At 22.6% G+C, this 19,692-nt stretch overlaps 2 protein-coding genes across 4 annotated transcripts in view; one reads left to right on the plus strand and one right to left on the minus strand.

Moving 5' to 3' along the window:
- The window catches only part of LOC117168883, a 62,662-nt gene that overhangs the window by 31,999 nt on the left and 10,971 nt on the right, over nt 1-19,692 (plus strand). Inside the window, exons 2-4 of one of the 2 annotated variants that reach the window (XM_033354780.1) lie at nt 5,736-5,996; nt 11,702-12,063; nt 18,239-19,007. In XM_033354780.1, the coding sequence (XP_033210671.1) occupies nt 5,752-5,996; nt 11,702-12,063; nt 18,239-18,693 (1,062 nt within the window). In that variant the 5' untranslated portion in view covers nt 5,736-5,751 and the 3' untranslated portion in view covers nt 18,694-19,007. Of the gene's footprint in view, nt 1-5,735; nt 5,997-11,701; nt 12,064-18,238; nt 19,008-19,692 lie in introns of those variants that run through there. The other variant, XM_033354781.1, reaches the window with a different exon arrangement.
- LOC117168884 (vascular endothelial growth factor A-A) overlaps nt 1-19,692 on the minus strand; it is an 86,655-nt gene that overhangs the window by 26,266 nt on the left and 40,697 nt on the right. For both annotated transcript variants that reach the window (XM_033354782.1, XM_033354783.1), the window contains exons 2-3: nt 18,857-18,947; nt 826-1,040 (exon numbers count right to left, since the gene is read on the minus strand). In XM_033354782.1, coding sequence (XP_033210673.1) covers nt 826-1,040; nt 18,857-18,947 — 306 coding nt within the window. The remainder of the gene's footprint in view (nt 1-825; nt 1,041-18,856; nt 18,948-19,692) is intronic.

Here is a 19,692-nt window from a genome sequence, read left to right on the forward strand (position 1 = left end):
TAATATATAAATAATTTTTTAAAAACATTTTTTAGTTGAGAATTCATATTTTTAATTGAAAATTCAACTAGTTTGTAAAAAAATCCCTTTTTTCATTGAATTTTTGTTTGCCGAAGATTAATTTTTTTATTGAAAATTCTACTATTCCATTTTTTGTTAAAAATTTATCTTTTTTTTTGTCACAAATTTTAAGTGCTTGGTTAAAAATTCGTATATTTTTTCGAAAATTCAACTATCTGGTTGAAAGTTTATCTTTTTTTTTGAAAAATTTTGTTTAATTCATTGCTTTCGTCGCAGGTCCTTCATTTCACTTGGATTGAAAATTCAAGTAGACTGCAAAAAAATCCCTTTTTTATAGAAAATTATTTTTTTTTTCAATTGAAAATTGACCATTTTTAGTTGAAAATTTATCTTTTTTATTTGAAAATGAACGTAATTTGTTAAAAATTTATCTTTTTCGATTTAAAATTAATAATCTTCTTGGTAGAAAATAAATCTCTTTGGTTGAAAATTCTTTTTTTTTTGCTGAAAATTAATTTTTAAATTAGTTTTTATTTTATTTAACAACAACAAAAAAAAATATATATAATACTAATATATAATAATATAATAATAATATGCATAATATTATATGATATATATAATATATTATATAATAATATATTCATTAATATATAAATAATTTTTTTTCTAAATTTTTTAGTTGGGAATTCCTATTTTTAATTGAAAATTCAAAAAGTTTGTAAAAATTTGCCTATTTTTTTAGAAAATTAATTTCGATTTTGTAAGAACAATTTTAATAATGATTTAAATTGAATTTCTTACTTCCATGCTGATGCTTCTTGTTTCCGTCGGCTGACAAGAAAGCAATTGGTGAAGGCAACACCCTCCACATCTTTTTACTCTTGTGCATTTTGGCAAGTAAATGATTGAGGGATCGGGATCCTCCACAACGGGAACAGTTTGATTTTCTGGCATACATAATGCAGGCGTAGCTTTTATTACTGCATACCTCTTCACTATTCCTCCTGACCTACTGCCTAAGAAAGAAAAAAATTTTTAATTTTTAATGTGGCGACTTGAGCGGAAACTCGGAAAAGACCCGCAAATAATCGGGAATTTAATTTAAAAACCGAGAAACAATGATTTTTTAACCAAAAATAGAAGAATTAAATTTTGCAGTTAAAACAATCAATTTACAACCCAAAAGATTAATTTTCTATTTAAAAAAAAAAACGAATTTTTAACTAAATATATTTTTTCACAACAATAGAAATGAATTTTTACTTAAACTTTCAGTTAGTAAAACAAATTTTCAACCACAGAAATTAATCTTCAATCAGAGATAAAGTTTCAACTAAATAGGTACATTTTTTAATGAAAAAGATTATATTTCTATAGAAAAAAGCTTTCTTAAGCAAAAGTAGAAGAATTAAATTTTTAGTTAAGAAAATCAGTTTTCCAAAAAATTAATTGTTAACGAAATAATTTAATTTTAATACTCGATAATAAATTTTCTACCAAAAAATATACAATTTCAATCAAATATATTCATTTTCTGCTAAAAATGATGAATTTACAAGCTAAAACTAGAATAATTTTATTTGCAGTTAGCAAAGTAAATTTGAATTTAAAAAACGAATTTTCAGGAAAATTAATTAAATGTCAACTAAAAATATAAATTATAGAGCAAAAAATGGAATATTTTCAACTAAAACCATACCAATTTTCAGCGAAAGAAATTAATTTTTAATCACAGTGATAAATCTTTAACCCAAAATATATATTATATTTAAAAAAAAAAACGACTTTTTGACTAAACATTTTATTTCAACAGAAGAAATAAGTTTTTAGAAAAAAATAGAATAGTTCAATATTCTACAAAACAGAACATTTATTAACTAATAGAATTAAATTTCAATCAAAAAAGGAACGAATTTTCAACAAAATAGTTAATATTTTAACCAGAAAAATGAAATTTTAACCAAAAAGATGATATTTCAAATAAGTAGCCACATTTTTAAACGAAGAAATTAATTTTCAACAAAATTCATGAATTTTATACTAAAAAAAGGTACGTTTTCAACCAAAAATGGCATAATTAAATTTTTTGCTGAAAAACTAATTTTTAACAAAAACAAATTTCAACAAAATAGTAACATTTTTAATCAATGAAATTAATTTTCAACTATAAGGATAATTATTCAACAAATAATATTAATTTTGAAACAAAAAGTTGAGTTTTGGACCATACAGATGAATTTTCAACCACAAAGATTCATTTCCCACCAAAAAAGACGAATTTTCTATTAAAAAAAAGCTTTTTTTTGTCAAACAAAAAAATGAATTCTTGACAAAAAACAAAATAGTTCAATTTTCTACAAAACAGAACATTTTTTAACAAAAAGGATTACATTTCTATCAAAGAAGGTAAATTTTCGAGAAAAAATGGAATAGTTAAAGTTAATTTTCAACTAAAATGATCAATCTTGAACTAAAAAAAAATAAATTTTTAACCAAATACATTAATTTTCAACTGAAAAGATACATTTTCTACAAACAATAAAATATATAAATTTTTCAGTTCGTGAAGAAAATTGCAAACAGAAAAGAAACGAATTTTTAACAAAATAGTTAAATTTTCAACCACAGAAATTCATATTTAACCAAAAAGATGGTGTTTTAATTAAATAGTTACATGTTTAAACGAAGAAATTAATTTTCAAAAAATTCATGAATTTTAAACTAAAAAAGGTAGACCTTCAACAAAAAATGGCATAATTAAATTTTCACTTCGTAAAATGAATTTTCACACAAAAAATAAATTAATTGTCACCACAGCAGTTAAATTTTCAACTACAGAAATGAATTTTTAATGAAAAAGACGAAGTTTCAACTAAATAGTCACATTTTTAAACAAAACCAAATTGTTGATAATTGTTCACCTAAAACAGATACATTTTCAACTGAAAATGGAATAATTAAATTTTCAGTATAAAAATTTAATTTTCAATAAAATCAAAGTAAATTTTTAACAAAATAGTATGATTTTCAAACAATTTTAAAACTTTTAAATTCATTTTTTTCATTTTGAAATTTAATTTTTTTAAACTTTTAACTAAAAAGAAATGAATTTTCAGACAAAGGAATTAATTTTTAATCACAGTAATTAATTTTCAAGAAAAAATATGAATTTTTGATCAAATAGTGGAATTTTCAACCCTAAAGATGAATTTTCTATAAAAAAAAAAAACATTTTTCTAAACAATTTTTTTGTCAACCAAAGAAATGAAATCTTTACAAAAAATAAATTACTTAAATTTTCAATTATTAAAAAAAAAATTCAACCAAAAAAGAAACGAATTTTCAACAAAATAGTTAAATTTTTAACCAAAAAGATGAAGTTTTAATTAAATAGTTACATTTTTAAACGAGGAAATTAATTTTCAACAAAATTAATAAATTTTAAACTACTTTAGTATTTATCTATTTTACTATTTTAGTAAAATAGATATATTTTTTATAAAAAATGGAAAAGTTAAATTTTTAATTAAAAAATTAATTTTTAACAAAAACGAATTTCAACAAAATAGTAACATTTTTAAACAAAGAAATTAATTTTCAACTATAAGGATAAATGTTCAACAAACAATATTAATTTTGAACCAGAACGTTGAGTTTTTGGACCATATCGATGAATTTTCAATCACAAAGATTAAATTTCTACCAAACAAGACGAATTTTCAACAAATAGTTGAAAATAATTCACCTAAAACAGACACATTTTCAACTGAAAATGAAATCATTAAATTTTCGGTATAAAACCCTAATTTTCAATAAAATAAAAGTTAATTTTTAAGAAAATAGTACAATTTTCAAACCATTTGAAAACTTTTACATTAATTTATTAAAAATTTTTTTTAATTCATTACAAAAAATCAATTTTTAACTAAAAAGAAACGAATTTTCAGACAGAGAAATTAGTTTTTAATCACAGTAATGAATTGTCAACAAAAAATGTGAATTTTGAAACCAATAGTGGAGTCTTCAACCCTGAAGATAAATTTTCTATGGGAAAAAAACAATTTTTTAATAAAAATTTTTTTTCAACCAAAGAAATGAATTTTTAACAAAAAATAAAACAGTTCAATTTTCTACAAAAGAAAACATTAAAAAAAATAGTTCAGTTTAAAATATTCCGTTTTTAAACTATTAAATTTCCGATTTTTTAATCAAGAATAAAAACTATTTCCTCGAAAAATTGAAAATACTTTTTTCTTTCGAAAAATTGATTTTTAGAGAATATTAAAAAAGATTTACAAAGATTCACAAAATTATCAAAAATGAATGGGGAAGATTTTAAGGCTTTTTAGTTTTATTTGGCAGGATTTTAAAGAAATTGTTAGGAAAAATGTTATGAAAACTTCGAATTATTTTAAAAGATTTTTTAGAAGTACTGAAAAATGTTAAAAAATCATTTAAAATTTGAAAAAATATAAAACAGCATGTAAATGTTTTAATATTTTAAAACAAAATTTTGAACCACTTTTAATTATTTACTTCTAATTTATGAAGTGTTCGGCTTATACAAAATGTAATCTTACAGTTTTTAATGTTTACAGCTTATAATTGCTTAAAATTATATAATTGAAAAAAATTTTTAAAGCATTGATTGATTTTTAAATTTAGAGCATTGAAAATGATGACGTGGCTTTATATTTTTGGAATTGAATCTGAATCTTTGAACTCTATAATTGGGATGACTGAAAATTCCCGACACTGTAAAATTACCGAATTAGAAAATTCCCGAATAATAAAATTGCAGATAAATAAAAATACCGATTTGAAAAATTTCTAAATAATAAAATTCTCGAATAATAAAATTGCCGAATTATAAAATTCCCGAAATTGAAAATTCACGACAGTTTGTAATATTACCGAATTGGAAAATTCTCGAATAATAAAGCACCCGACAGAAAATTGCCGAATTAAAAAATACCCGAATTGTAAAATTCAAGAAATTAAACAATTACAATTTTTTATAAATATATTTTATTGGCCACAAATAAAATAATACAATATTTTTTTAAATTATTTAAAAAATTTTAAATTTCGAAAATTGTTTAAATTTAAAATAACAATAGTTTTAAATAAAATATTTCGGTGTGACGTATTTTTTTAATGTGCATAGAATTGGAAAAAATACAAAAATCGTTCGCAAAAATCGAATTTTAAATTTATATATATTGTTTGAAAAACGTGAGAGAGTGAATTTTTTTGGTTCGAAGGGCAAATTTGGTCAAATTTAGAAGTTGTCAAAAAATCCAAATTTCAAGTTCAAAGCATGAAAATTTAGTTTGCAGCTATTGAGTTGCTGAATTTATACACTGCAATGAATAAAATATATTTATAAAAAAATTGTAATTGTTTAATTTCTTGAATTTTACAATTCGAGAATTTTCCAATTCAGTAATATAATAAACTGTCGTGAATTTTATTATTCGGGAATCTACAATTTCGGGAATTTTATTACTTGAGAATTTTATAATTAGGAAATATTCCAATTCGGTATTTTTATTTTTTGGAAATTTTATTATTTGCGAATTTCAATAGTCGGCAATTTTCCAATTCGGTATTTTTTTTATTATTCGGGAATTTTATTTTTCGAAGTTTTTCAGTCGTCCCCTATAATTTACAAAAGTAAAAAAAAAAAGTATTTGTTTCTCTTTTTGCAGAAAGAGAGGAAAGACAATGACCAACGAACAGTCGAGGGCTGTTTCATTTGCCAATAGTTATTTCACTCTCGTGGATGGACTTGCTTCCGGATTGGAAGATTATTTAGTTGGTGATGTGATTCTGGATTGGTTCGGTCGTACCGTGAGAGGAAAAAGAAATGTCAATACATTTATGAAGGCCCATAAAGTTAACTCGAGGCATATTTTCAACAATATTGTCCCAACAGAAACTATTGGTTATCGAAAATACAATTTGAATCGGTAATCTTTAAACAAAAATTCTCTTCTTTTTTTTGGTACAAAATTTAATTATTTTGTTGACAATTAATAAATAAATAAATAAATAAATAGAAAATTTAACTTGTATATGTTTGGTTTAAAATTTAGCTTAAGTTGAAAATTCAAATTTTTGGTTTGAAACGCCTGTATTTTATTGAAAATTGGAATTTGTGAATGATTATTTAAGCTTCTTGGTGACTAATTTCTCTTTTCGTTTCAAAATTCATTTAGAAATTCCAATATTTGGTTGAAAATTAATTTTTTCCTATTGAGAAATAATTTTTTCAATTGAAATTAAAACTGCTTTATTTTTTTGACGAAAATTGATCTTTTTCATAGAAATTTCGTCTTCTTTGTTAAAAAGTATGCTATTTCGACGAAAATTTAGATTGATTTTATTAAAAATTAAGTTTTTACTGAACATTTAATTTTTACTGAAAATTTAATTAATCTATTTTTAGTTAGAAATGTATCTGTTTTAGGCGTAAATTCATTTATTTGTTAAAAAATACATCGTTTTTTTTTTAGAAATGTACTCTTTTTAGTCAAAATTAATTTTTCTGGTTAAAAATTCATTTCTGTGGTTTAAAATTAAACTATTTTAATAAAAATTCCTTTCTTTTTGATTAAAAATGTATTTAACTAACTGAAAATTTAAGTCTTTTTTTTTGTGGCAGAAAAATTGCCTTTTTAGTTGGCAATTGATGTATTTTATTAGAAATTATTTTTTTTAGTGAAATGTTTATTATTTTTGTGGAAAATTGATTTTAACCAATTCCATTTTTTGCGAAAAAATTCACCTTTTTTGATAAAAATGTAACCTTTTTCGCTAAAAAATGTTTTATTAAATATTCATTTCTTTGGTTGGAAAAAAATAGTTAAAAAATAAATGATTTACAATTTAATGTTGAATTAGTTTTTTCTTATTGAGAATTCATTTTTTCAATTGAAAATGTAATTGCCTCATTGTTTTTTGTTTTTTTTTTTATAGAAATTGAATCTTCTTCGTTGAAAAGTATGCTATTTCGACAAAAATTTTGATTAATTTTAATAAAAAAAAGTTTTTTTTACTGAAAATTTTATTAATCTATTTTTTCTTAGAAATTTATCTGTTTTAGGTGTAAATTCATTTTTTTGGTTCAAAATCCGTCTTTTATGGTAGAAGAGCACTCTCATTTCTTGAGACTTCATCTTTTTCGTGAAAAAATTAATTTTTGTGGTTGAAAATTGAACTATTTTAATGAAAATTCGTTTATTTTTTATTTAAAATTTATTTAACTAACTGAAAATTTAAGTATTTTATCTTTAGTAGAAAACTTATATTTTTAGTTAAAAATCCATGTGTTTGACTAAAAAATATTTTTTTCTAGTTAAATATTTATTATTTTAGTTGAAAATTGACTCTAAAAAGTTCCATTTTTGCTTGATAATTTATATTTTTAGTAGAAAATGTATTTTCTGGGTTTAAAGTTGAATTATTTTTCTTATACATTTGCTTAAAAAATTTTTTTTTTTTTTTTGGTTGAAGATTCATCATTTTAGGTAAAAATTAATTTTTGAGGTTGGAAATTTAAATATTTGGTTGAAAATTCGTTTCTTTTTTAGCTGAAAATTTAATTTACCAACTGAAAATTTAACAATTTTATTTTTGGTATAAAATTTACATTTTTATTTGGAAATTCATGTATTTTATTAAAAAAAATTATTTTTCTTTTAGTTGAAGATATATTATTTTAGTTGAAAATTGACTTTAACCAATTCCATTTTTTGTGGAAAATTTACCTTTTTTGATAAAAATGTAACCTTTTTCGTTAAAAAGTGTCCTATTCTGTAGAAAATTTAACTATTCTATTTTTTGCTAAGAAAAATATTTAGTTAAAAATTTGTTCTTTTTTGTTGTGCAGAAAATTGATGTTTTTTTGTTGAAAATTAGTTTTTTTCTTATTTAGAATTAATTTTTCCAACTAAAAATGTAACTGCTCCATTTTTTGACGAAAATTCATCTTTTTTTTATAGAAATTTAATTTTTTTGGTTTAAAATATATTTTGGTTAAAAGTTAATTTCTGTGGTTGAGAATTTATTTAAATACCTAAAAATTTAAGTATTTTATTTTTAATAGAAAACTTACCTTTTTAGTTGGAAATTTGTGTATTTTGTTCAAAATTAATTTTTTTTTTAGTTGAAGATTTATTATTTTAGTTGTATATGCCAAAAATTTACTTTTTAATTGAAAATTTAACTATGCCAGTTTAATATTCATCATTTTTGGGGGAAATTGATCTCTTTAATTGAAAATTTAATTAGTTTTTTGAAATTCGTTGTTTTTTTTTTAATTGATCTCTTTTAGTTGAAAATTCAAATGTTTTCTTGAATTTTTGTTTGTTAAAATTTACTATTATTTTTCTTTTAAAATTTATAATTTTAATTGAAAATTCTTTTTTTTGGGCTGAAAAAATGTTTCTTTTTTGGATGAAAAGGATTTGTTTCCCGATAATTTAAGAAGTTTGTTGAAAAATGTTTTCCTTTTCGGTTAAAATATCTTGGAATCATTAAAAATATTATAAAATTTTTTTAATACTGTGAAACCTTTGAAAATACCTTCAAATACCTGAAAATCTTTTCAAATCTATGAAAACTTTTTTATACCAAAAATTAAACTAGTCCATTGGAAAATTGAACTATTCTGCTGAAAATCCGTTTCTTTTTATTGAGCAAAAGATTTTTTACGGAAAATTCAACTATTATATTTTTGGTTAAAAAATTATCTTTTTTAAATGAAAATTTAACTGTTTATTTGAAAATTTATGCACTTCGTAGAAAATTGGCCTTTTTTTTAGAAAATTAATCTTTATGATTAAAAATTCTGTCTTTTTTTGGTTGAAAATTAATTTCTCCAACTGAGAATTTATTTATTTGCAAGTTAATCCTCCTGTTTAAAAATTATTTTGGGTCAAAAATTCAAGTCTTACAGTTAAATATTGATAATTTTAGTTGTAACTTTATCCTTTACTTCGGCCTTTTTACACTGAAAATGTAACTATTATTCCAGTTAAATATTCCATAGTTTAATTATTCAATTTTTGGTTGAAACATTATCTTTTTTAGTTGAAAATTCGTCTTTTTTTATTAATTTTGATGTTTTTAAATTAAAACTTAGTTATTTCAGTTTTGATTGATCCCTTAAAAGCGTTGGAAATTCCTTGAAACCTCTTCGTATTGTTTGAAATTTTGACTCAAAAACCATAAAATTACTTTAAAATTTCGTGAAATTATATCAAATTTTACGAAATTTTTTAAAATTCTATAAAATATTTTAAATTTGTACGAAATATTTTGACATCCTTGAAAATTCATTAACATACCGTAATAGGAGCCTTTAAAATCTATGAACATTTTCGAAATATTTTTTTAAATCTTATAAAATTCCGTGGAATCCGTTGAAATTTCTTAAAAACCCGTTGGAATATTTGGAAAGCTTAGAAATTCTTTGGAACATTTCCAATATCTTAGCAAATATCTTTTCATGTCTTTGAAATACCGCAATTTATTTGAATAAATTGTAGGAAAAATGTATTAAAATATGATAAAATCTGTTAAAATCCGGCGACATTTTTGTAATCTCTTGAAATTTCTTTCAAATCTTGTTAAATACTGTAAAATCCTTGAAATCTTAAAACTCGTTTTAAAAAACTATATTTTTCATGGACATATTTTAAAAAATATTTTACATTCTTCAAAAATCTTTGAAAATTCCTTGAAATATTTGAAAATCTATTCAAGCCTTTAAAAAACCACAATTCTTTTGAATAAAATGTTTTAAAATAATATAAAATCTGTTAAAATCCGGCGACATTTTTGTAACCTCTTGAAAGTTCCTTGGAATCTTTTTAAATACCGTAAAATCCTTGAAATTTAAAAAATTGTTTTAAAAAACAGTGTTTTTCATGGGCATAATTTTAAAAATCTTTGAAAATCCCTTGAAATATTTGAAAATCTATTTAAGCCTTTAAAAACCGCAATTCTTTTGAATAAAATCTTCAAAAATATTATAAAATCTGTTAAAATCCCGGGAAATTTTAGTACGCTCTTAAAAATTCCCTGGAAACTTTTTAAATAACGTAAAATCCTTGAAATTTCAAAACTCGTTTTAAAAAACTGTGTTTTTCATGGACATAATTTTAAAAATATTTTTAATTTTTCAAAAATCTTTGAAAGTCTATTCAAGCCTTTAAAAAACCGCAATTCTTTTGAATAAAATGTTTTAAAATATTATAAAATCTGTTAAAATCAGGTGACATTTTTGTAATCTCTTGAAAATTAATTGGAATCTTTTTAAATACCGTCAAATCCTTTAAATTTTAACAATTGTTTTAAAAAACTGTGTTTTTCATGAACATTTTTTTTAAATCTTTCAAATTCTTCAAAAATCTTTGAAAATCCCTTAAAATATTTGAAAATCTATTCAAGCCTTTAAAACCGCAATTCTTTTGAATAAAATCTTCAAAAATAATATAAAATCTGTTAAAATCCCGCGAAATTTTTGTGCGCTCTTAAAAATTCCTTTGAATCTTTTTAAATACCGTAAAATCCTTGAAATTTTAAAACTCGTTTTAAAAAACTGTGTTTTTCATGGACATAATATTAAAAATATTTTAAATTCTTCAAAAATCTTTGAAAATCTATTCAAGCCTTTAAAAAACCGCAATTATTTTGAATAAAATGTATTATAATATGATAAAATCTGTTAAAATCCGGCGAAATTTTTGTAATCTCTTGAAAATTCATTGGAATCTTTTTAAATGCCGAAAATCCTTGAAATTTCAAAACTCGTTTTAAAAAACTGTGTTTTTCATGGACGTATTTTTAAAAATCTTTTAAATTCTTCAAAAAGCTTTGAACATTTCTTAAAATATTCGAAAATCTATTGAAGCCTTTAAAAAAACCGCAATTATTTAAAATAAAATGTTTAAAAAAAGATAAAATCTGTTAAAATCCGGCGACATTTTTGTAATCTCTTCAAAATTAATTCGAATCCTTTTAAATACCGTAAAATCCTTAAAATTTAAAAAATTGTTGTAAAAAACTGTGTTTTTCATGGAAATTTTTTTTAAAATCTTTCAAATTCTCAAAAATCTTTGAAAATCCCTTGAAATATTTCAAAATCTATTCAAGCCTTTAAAAAGCCGCAATACTTTTGAATAAAATGTTTAAAAGTATTATAAACTCTGTTAAAATCCGGCGACATTTTTGTAACCTCTTGAAAATTCCCTGGAAAACTTTTTAAATACCGTAAAATCCTTGAAATTTAAAAAATTGTTTTAAAAAACTGTGTTTTTCATGAATATGTTTTTAAAAATATTTTAATTTCTTCAAAAATCTTTGAAAATCTATTCAAGCCTTTAAAAAACAGCAATTATTTTGAATAAAATGTCTGATAATATGATAAAATCTGTTAAAATCCGGCAACATTTTTGTGATCTCTTGAAAATTCCTTGGAATCTTTTTAAATACCGTAAAATCTTTCAAATTAAAAAAATTGTGTTCTTCATGGAGATATTTAAAAAAAAAAATATTTTAAATTCTTCAAAAATCTTTGTTTAATTTTTGTTTAAAATATCGTAACACTTTCAATTTAACCCCCCTCCCCCACCCACTGAATATTCAGAATTTTATTTTTCTCATATAGGAAAACCATAAATTTACTGACAAACGCACAGCAAAACATGAACGAAAATGTGAAACATTCATTGAATTCATTGCAAACAACTGACAATGAAGGAAATTTTCTGAATGAGGAAGAAGGCGTTTCCTATGAACTCGGTAATAATGATCTTAATGGTCTCGGTAAACGCGAGATCACACCGACAATCGTCAACGAAATAGAGTGGAATATCGAAAAAATGAAGAAACTAAAATTCGAAAATGAAATTATGGAAAGGAAGGTCGAAAAAAATTTTGCTCAGGCTGATGGACCTGGGGAAATTGAGGTACAAACGAAAAGAGTCAAATTCGTTGAGGCCACTGGAGAAATGCATTTGTGGAGAAATTGTAAATATATCAAAATTTACTATTCATTATTAAATATTTCAGCATTCTTCACAGTCTTTCTCCTATTTTCCCTTTTAAAAAAACCGTTTTTTGACCACTTTTTGGAAAATTTTCTCTAAATAATCTTTAATTTCTATAAAATTGTCCTAAAAGTACTGAATTTTTTACTCAAATGAAGAATTTTCAACAAGAAATAATTACATTTACAAATTTTTCAACGAAAAACGTAATAGTTCATATTTCAAATAAAACAGATTTTAATTCTTAATAAAAAAAAATTGAATCCTAAAAAAAAGAAGTTTCAATAAGATAATTGACTTTACAAAAATGACGATTTTTTAAGAAATTATGTGAATTTTCAACTAATAAATTAACTTCTAATTTAAATAATGTATTTACAACTTAAAAAATAAATTTTAAACGAAGAACTTCAACTAAATAATTTAAATTTCAAACAAGAAGATTAATTTTCTACCAAACAAGTCCAGTTTTTAACAAAATACAGTAATTTTTAAACAAATAGTTGAATTTTCAACTAAAAAAGAAATTTGAAATTTTAATCCAAAAAGGTAAGATTCGAATAAAAAAATGAATATTCTACAAAAAAATATCTGTCAACAAAGTAGTTGAATTTTTAACAAAAATATTTAAATTTTTAACCGAAAAGATGAATTTTCAAATAAAAAAGATAAATAGAATTTCAATTCAAAAAGGTTAGATTTCAATAAAAAAAATTATTTTTCTACCACAAAAAATTTGTCAATAAAGTAGTTGAATTTTTCAGAATAATTGTTAAATTTTCAACCAAAGATGTGAGTTTTTAAACAAAAATGTAGACTTTTCAAAAAAATACATAAATTTTCAACCAAATAAATAAACTTTTAATAAGACAAACTTTTTTTTTAAATAAACTTTTAAAAATAATTGAACTTCCAAAGAAGAAGATTAATTTTCTACCAAACAAGTCCAATTTTTAACAAAATACAGTAATTCTTAACCAAATAGTTGAATTTTCAACTAAAAAAGATTAATTTTCAATTTCAATACAAAAGGTAAGATTTAAATAAAAAAATTAATTATCTATGAAAAAAAATTGTCAACAAAACAGATGAATTTTTAACAAAAATATTTCAATTTTTAACAAAAAAAAAGATGAATTTTCTACCAAAATAGACGAATTTTTAACCAAATAAATTCTTTTGAATAAAATGTTTAAAAATATTATAAAATCTGTTAAAATCCGGCGACATTTTTGTAACCTCTTGAAAATTCCTTGGAATCTTTTTAAATACCGTAAAATCCTTGAAATTTAAAAAATTGTTTTAAGAAACTGTGTTTTTCATGGACATAATTTTAAAAATCTTTGAAAATCCCTTGAAATATTTGAAAATCTATTGAAGCCTTTAAAAACCGCAATTCTTTTGAATAAAATCTTCAAAAATATTATAAAATCTGTTAAAATCCCGGGAAATTTTTGTACGCTCTTAAAAATTCCTTGGAATCTTTTTAAATAACGTAAAATCCTTGAAATTTCAAAACTCGTTTTAAAAAACTGTGTTTTTCATGGACATCATTTTAAAAATATTTTTAATTCTTCAAAAATCTTTGAAAATTCCTTGAAATATTTTAAAATCTATGCAAGTATTAAAAAATCGTAATTATTTTGAATAAAATGTATTATAATATGATAAAAGCTGTTAAAATCCGGCGACATTTTTGTAATCTCTTGAGAATTCCTTGGAATCTTTTTCAATGCCGTAAAATCCTTGAAATTTTAAAACTCGTTTTAAAAAACTGTGTTTCTCATGGAGATATTTTTAAAAATCTTTTAAATCCTTAAAAAATCTTTTTAAACCTATTGAAACCTTTAAAAAACCACAATTATTTTGAATAAAATGTATTAAAATATGATAAAATCTGTTAAAATCCGGTGATATTTTTGTAATCTCTTAAAAATTAATTGGAATCTTTTTAAATACCGTAAAATCCTTTAATTTTGAACAATTGTTTTAAAAAACTGTGTTTTTCATGAACATTTTTTTTTAAATATTTTAAATTCTTCAAAAATCTTTGAAAATCCCTTAAAATATTTGAAAATTTATTCAAGCCTTTAAAACCGCAATTCTTTTGAATAAAATCTTCAAAAATATGATAAAATCTGTTAAAATCCCGCGAAATACCAAATAGTTGAATTTTCAACTAAAAAAGATTAATTTTTAATTTCAATCTAAAAGGTAAGATTTAAATAAAAAAATTAATTATCTATGAAAAAAAATTATCAACAAAACAGATGAATTTTTAACAAAAATATTTCAATTTTTAACAAAAAAAAGATGAATTTTCTACCATAATAGACGAATTTTTAACCAAATAAATGAAATTTTAATTAAAATAATGTATTTTCAACTTATAAAACAATTCTAAACGAAGTTCTTCAACTAAATAATTTAAATTGAAAACAATTTAAATAAATTGATTTTCAACACCCAAAAATCTGTCAACAAAACAGTTGAATTTTTCATGAAAATATTTCAATTTTCCACCAAAAAGATGAATTTTCTAGCCAAAAAGAACAATTTTTTTCAAAATACATTAGTTTTTAACCAAATAGTTGAATTTTCAAAAAAATAGTTCAATTAAAAAAAAAATGTTATCCAAAATAAAATATCTTTAACGAGAAACCTATCTTGTTAACAAAAGTAAATCAATTTTCAACAAAGTAGTTGATTTTTCAACTAAAAAATATAGGTTTTCCAGAAAAAATTAAATAATTAAATTTTCATTTAAAAAAATGATCTTTTGATAAAAAATAGTAGAATTATTAACCCAAAAAGATGACTTTTTAATGTAGTTGTCAATTAATTAAAACCTAAATCATAAATTTTCAACGATGATTATTTTTCTACCAAAAAAGACGAATTTTCCACAAAATACATGCAATTTTAATTAAACAGTTGAAGTAAAAAAAATCAAATAAACATAAATTCACAATTTAAATTAAAAAATTAAGATTTCAATACATAAAATTAATTTTCAACCAAGAAAAAAAACGAATTTTTAATAAAATAGTTCAATTTTCAACAAAAAATAAAAGAATTACATTTTCAGTTTGCAAAAATTAATATTTAAGAAAACAAAACAACCAGAAACTTGATTTTTTAAAATAAAACTTCAACTTTCAAATAAATAGTTAATATTTCCACTTCAAAAAGATAAACTTTTAACTTAAAATGGAATAGTTAAATTTTGAGTGCAAAAATTACCTTTCAACCAGAAGAAAAAGGAATTTCAACAACATATACTTAAATTTTCTACCACAGAAATTAATTTTTTTTTATCAAAAAAGCTAAATTTTCAAAACAAAAAAACGAATTTTCATTAAAGCGGTTGAATTTTCAACCATAAAATGACTTTTTTTACAACATTTTTCAATTTTTGCAATAACAGATGACTTGTTTTCGGATTTATTTAATTATGAATTAAATATAAATTTTTTGCACTGAAGAAACGAATCCCTTTTTTATACATTTAGGCTAGAAAACACTAAAAATATAATCCATTCTATGTTTGGTTAAAAATTGATAATTTCTACGTTAAATGGGATTTTTAATTTGGATTTCGGTCTAATTTAAATTTCGTAAATTTTAATTTCTTTGTTGGAGATTCTTCAATTGAGTTGAAAATTCGTATCTTTGCTTGAACATCAATTTTTTTTGTTAAAAAATTCAACTATTCCAGTTGAAGAATCATAATTTTAGATAAAAATTCATCTCTGAAAATTTAACTAGTTTGCTGAAAATTCTTTTTTTAGAGGTTTAAAATTAATTTTTTAACTGTTTGATTAAAAATTAATCTGTTTTGGTTCCAAATTCAACTACTTTGTTGAAAAATTATGAACTAAAAAAAAACAATTTTTAACAAAAAAATAAATGCTTTAATTTTTAGTAGCTAATTTTGAAAGAGATAAATTCTCAACCAAATAAAGTAATTATGAAATCAATTCATTCATTTTTAACTGGAATAGTTGAATTTTCAACCAAAAAGATTAATTTTCAACTAAAACAATTGTTTTTCAACCAAAAAGACGACTTTTGAACAAATTACATAAATTTTCAACAAAATATGTTTGTAATTTTAGTCCAAATTTTAATTAATTTTCATTTTATGCTTCTTCTCATTTCTAGAAATATTTGACTAAACAACTGAATTTTTAAACTAAAAAATAGCAATTTTTAACGAATTTTCTTAAAAATAGTTTAATTTTCAAGAAAAAAATTAATTTTGTCCCAAAAAGACCAATTTTTAGCAAAATAAATGCATTTTTAATAATATAGTTAAATTTTCAAATAAAAAAAAATAATAAAATTCATTTAAAAAAAGTAATATTCAATCGAAGAGATCAATTTAAAAGTGAAATGATGGAATATTTAACAGGAATAGCTACAATTAAATGAAAAAAAAAAATTTTTAATTTAAATTTATAACTGGAATAATTGAATTTTCAACCAAGAAGATTATTTTTCTACCAAAAAAGATTAATTTTTAACAAATTACAAACATTTTCAACTTTAATTTCTAGTTAATATTTTTTTCCGTCTCTAAAAATTTGGTACTAAATAATTGAATTTTCTAATTACAAAATATAAATTTTTAATAAAAATATCAATTTTTAATCAAAATGGAGTAGTTAAGTTTTCGTCAAGAAGAATTAAGTTGGTTTAACCAAAGTGATCAATTTTTCAACTAAAATGATGGAATATTTAACTCGAATAGTTGCATTTTAAGATTTAAAAAAAAATTTTAAAGTACCTAATTTCGAAAGTGATGAATTCTCAACCAAAAAGATGAATTTTCAACTAAAAAAAATTATATTTCTACCAGAAAGATAACTTTTTAACAAATTACATAAATTTTCAACTAAAATTTTTGTAATTTTTTATTATAAATTTTAATTGATTAATTTTCATTTTATATTTCTTCTCATTTCTAGAAATATTTGACTAAACAATTGAATTTTCCAACTAAAAAATATAAATTTTTAACGAAAATGGAATAGTTAAGTTTTCATCAAGAAGAATTAAGTTTCAATTAAGAAAAAAGCGAATTTTCTACCAAATACTGTAATTTTGTACTGAACAGTTTAATTTAAAACAGAAGATTAATTTTCTTCTAAAAAGAAAACTTTTCATTAAAATATATGAATTTTGAACTAAAAAAAAATGTCAACGAAATAGTTACTTTTTTTACTAAAAAAGAACAATTTTAAACCAAAAATTGAACGTGTAGTTTTTAGTAAAAAAAAAATTAAAGTTGGATCAAAGAGATCAATTTCACGGATGAAAAAATAATAATTTTCAAGAAAGTAACTAATTTTAGTGATAAATTTTCAACCAAAGTCATGAAGATTCAACTGAAATAGTTGAATTTTCAACTAAATGAAGTAATTATCATCTCAAATGATGAATTTTAAACTTTTTTAGTGCGAATGAAAATTGATCTCTTTTACTTGGAAATTCAACTGTTTGGTTGAAAATTTATATTTTTAGTATCAAATTAAACAATTTTATTAGTCTTTTTTTTTTGTCGAAAATTTACTTTCTAATTAAAAATTAAATTATTCTAGTTGAAGATTCATAATTTTAGCTGAAAATCGATCTCTTTGGTTGAAAATGTAACTTCCTTTTTTGGTGGAAAATTGTTTTTCTTTTGTTAAAAAATCCACTCATTGATTAAAAATCTATCATGTTTAGTTGCGAATTCAACTGCTTTGTTGAGAATTTATGCATTCTGTTGGAAATTCTTCGTCTTCGATAGAAAATTAATTCTCTTGTTTGAAAATTTAACAATTTTGTTTCAAATGAATATTCAACTAATCAATTTTTGGTGGAAAATTGATATTATTAAATTGAACTATTTTATTAAAAATTCTTTTCTTTTTTGTAAAAAATAAATTCTTTCAATTAAAAATGTAACTATTTCATTTTTGGTTGAAAATTGATCTTTGTCGATTTAAAATTAATCTTTTCGGTAAAAAAATAATCCTTTTGGTAGTAGATTCAAAAATATTCATACAAATTCATCATTTTGGTCCCTTATTTCACCTGAAATATTATTTAAGATCACTGTGAAGCCTGCTTTATTTATAATTTATTTCAAAACTCGAAAATTCCTACAGGTATAGAAGCCTATGATACCATTCCATCATCCTACATTTGGAAACGACCCTGTAAACTTCAAATCGCTTACTCTCTCATTAAATCCCATTCACCTGATAATTCCACGAATTTAAACACTCATCCAAAGATGAAATCTGCCATTTCCGAATTCCAGAGGAAAAAAAAACTGCCGAGTCTCAAAGAGATTAGTGAGTTGAATGATCGCTTGATACCAAACATCAACAATTTCGGCGGTTACTTTAGGCAGATGAATTTTTCAGAAGACAGAGATAATTTTCTAAAGTTCTTTGGTGATGAGTTGGCCGCGAGTGAATCACAATTTCTCCGATATGTCCCGAAATATGTGGCTAATCGACTCGTTTTTCACAAAAAGATATTTGAAGGCTGCGATAAGCCGAATTTTGTCTTTAATTATCAGATCCACATGATAATTTATGAGGGCGAAAAGATTTAAATTGAAATTTGTTAGAGAAATTCGATGAATTTCCAATCTTTTCTTACTCAGAGGATCTATTTTTTCAATAATTATTCAAATTAATATTTTTTTTACAAGAAGAAATGTAGTGAGATTAAGAGTATTTATAATTAATAAATGGTTTATTAAAAATATTACTTACTTGATAGGCCGCTTGGAGCTCCTTGCAAGATATTCAAGTAGTCATCGATTGATTCCAATGTATTTAGTCGCCTGGCGATCTCCAGCGACTTCTGATTATAAAAAATTAAAAGCCGTTAGCAAAAATATACACTACTACTGTCCAGGTAAAATAAATGTTTATCAGTTTACCAGATGCTTGAATTTCGTGATGCCGCCATGCAAGACTAGACATTCATCCTAAAAACGCAGTACCACATACTCCAGTCGCACCTCTAGTAATGACATCCCGGATAATAGCCAATGCGCCCTCTATAACTTTACTGTTTAGAAGCGTTTTCTAAGTTGCCTCATCACAAGACATTCTTCCTATAACCGCAGTACCACACACTCCAGCCACACTCTCAAAAATGACATTCTGGATCATAGTCGATGTGCCCTCTATATCTTTATTGTTTATTAGCCCCTTCCAAGTTTCCTCATCACCAGACATTCTTTCCACAACCACAGTACCACACACTCCAGCTACACTCTCAACAATGTAATCCTGGATCATAGTCGATGTGCCATCTATACCTTTATTGTTTATTAGCGCCTTCCACGTTGCCACATCAATAGGTATTCGTCCTAAAAACACAGTACCACACACTCCAGTCACACTCTCAAAAATTACATTCTGGATCATAGTCGATGCGCTCTCTATATCTTTATTGACTTTTTTATTGCGCCTTCTAGCTTACCTCATCACCAGACATTCTTTCTATAACGGCAGTACCACACACTCCAGCCACACTCTCAATAATGACATACCGGATCGTAGCCGATGAGCCCTCGGCATCTTTATTTTTTATATTAAAA

Source organism: Belonocnema kinseyi, chromosome 3 (assembly GCF_010883055.1).
Source record: "Belonocnema kinseyi isolate 2016_QV_RU_SX_M_011 chromosome 3, B_treatae_v1, whole genome shotgun sequence".
Taxonomy (NCBI): domain Eukaryota; kingdom Metazoa; phylum Arthropoda; class Insecta; order Hymenoptera; family Cynipidae; genus Belonocnema; species Belonocnema kinseyi.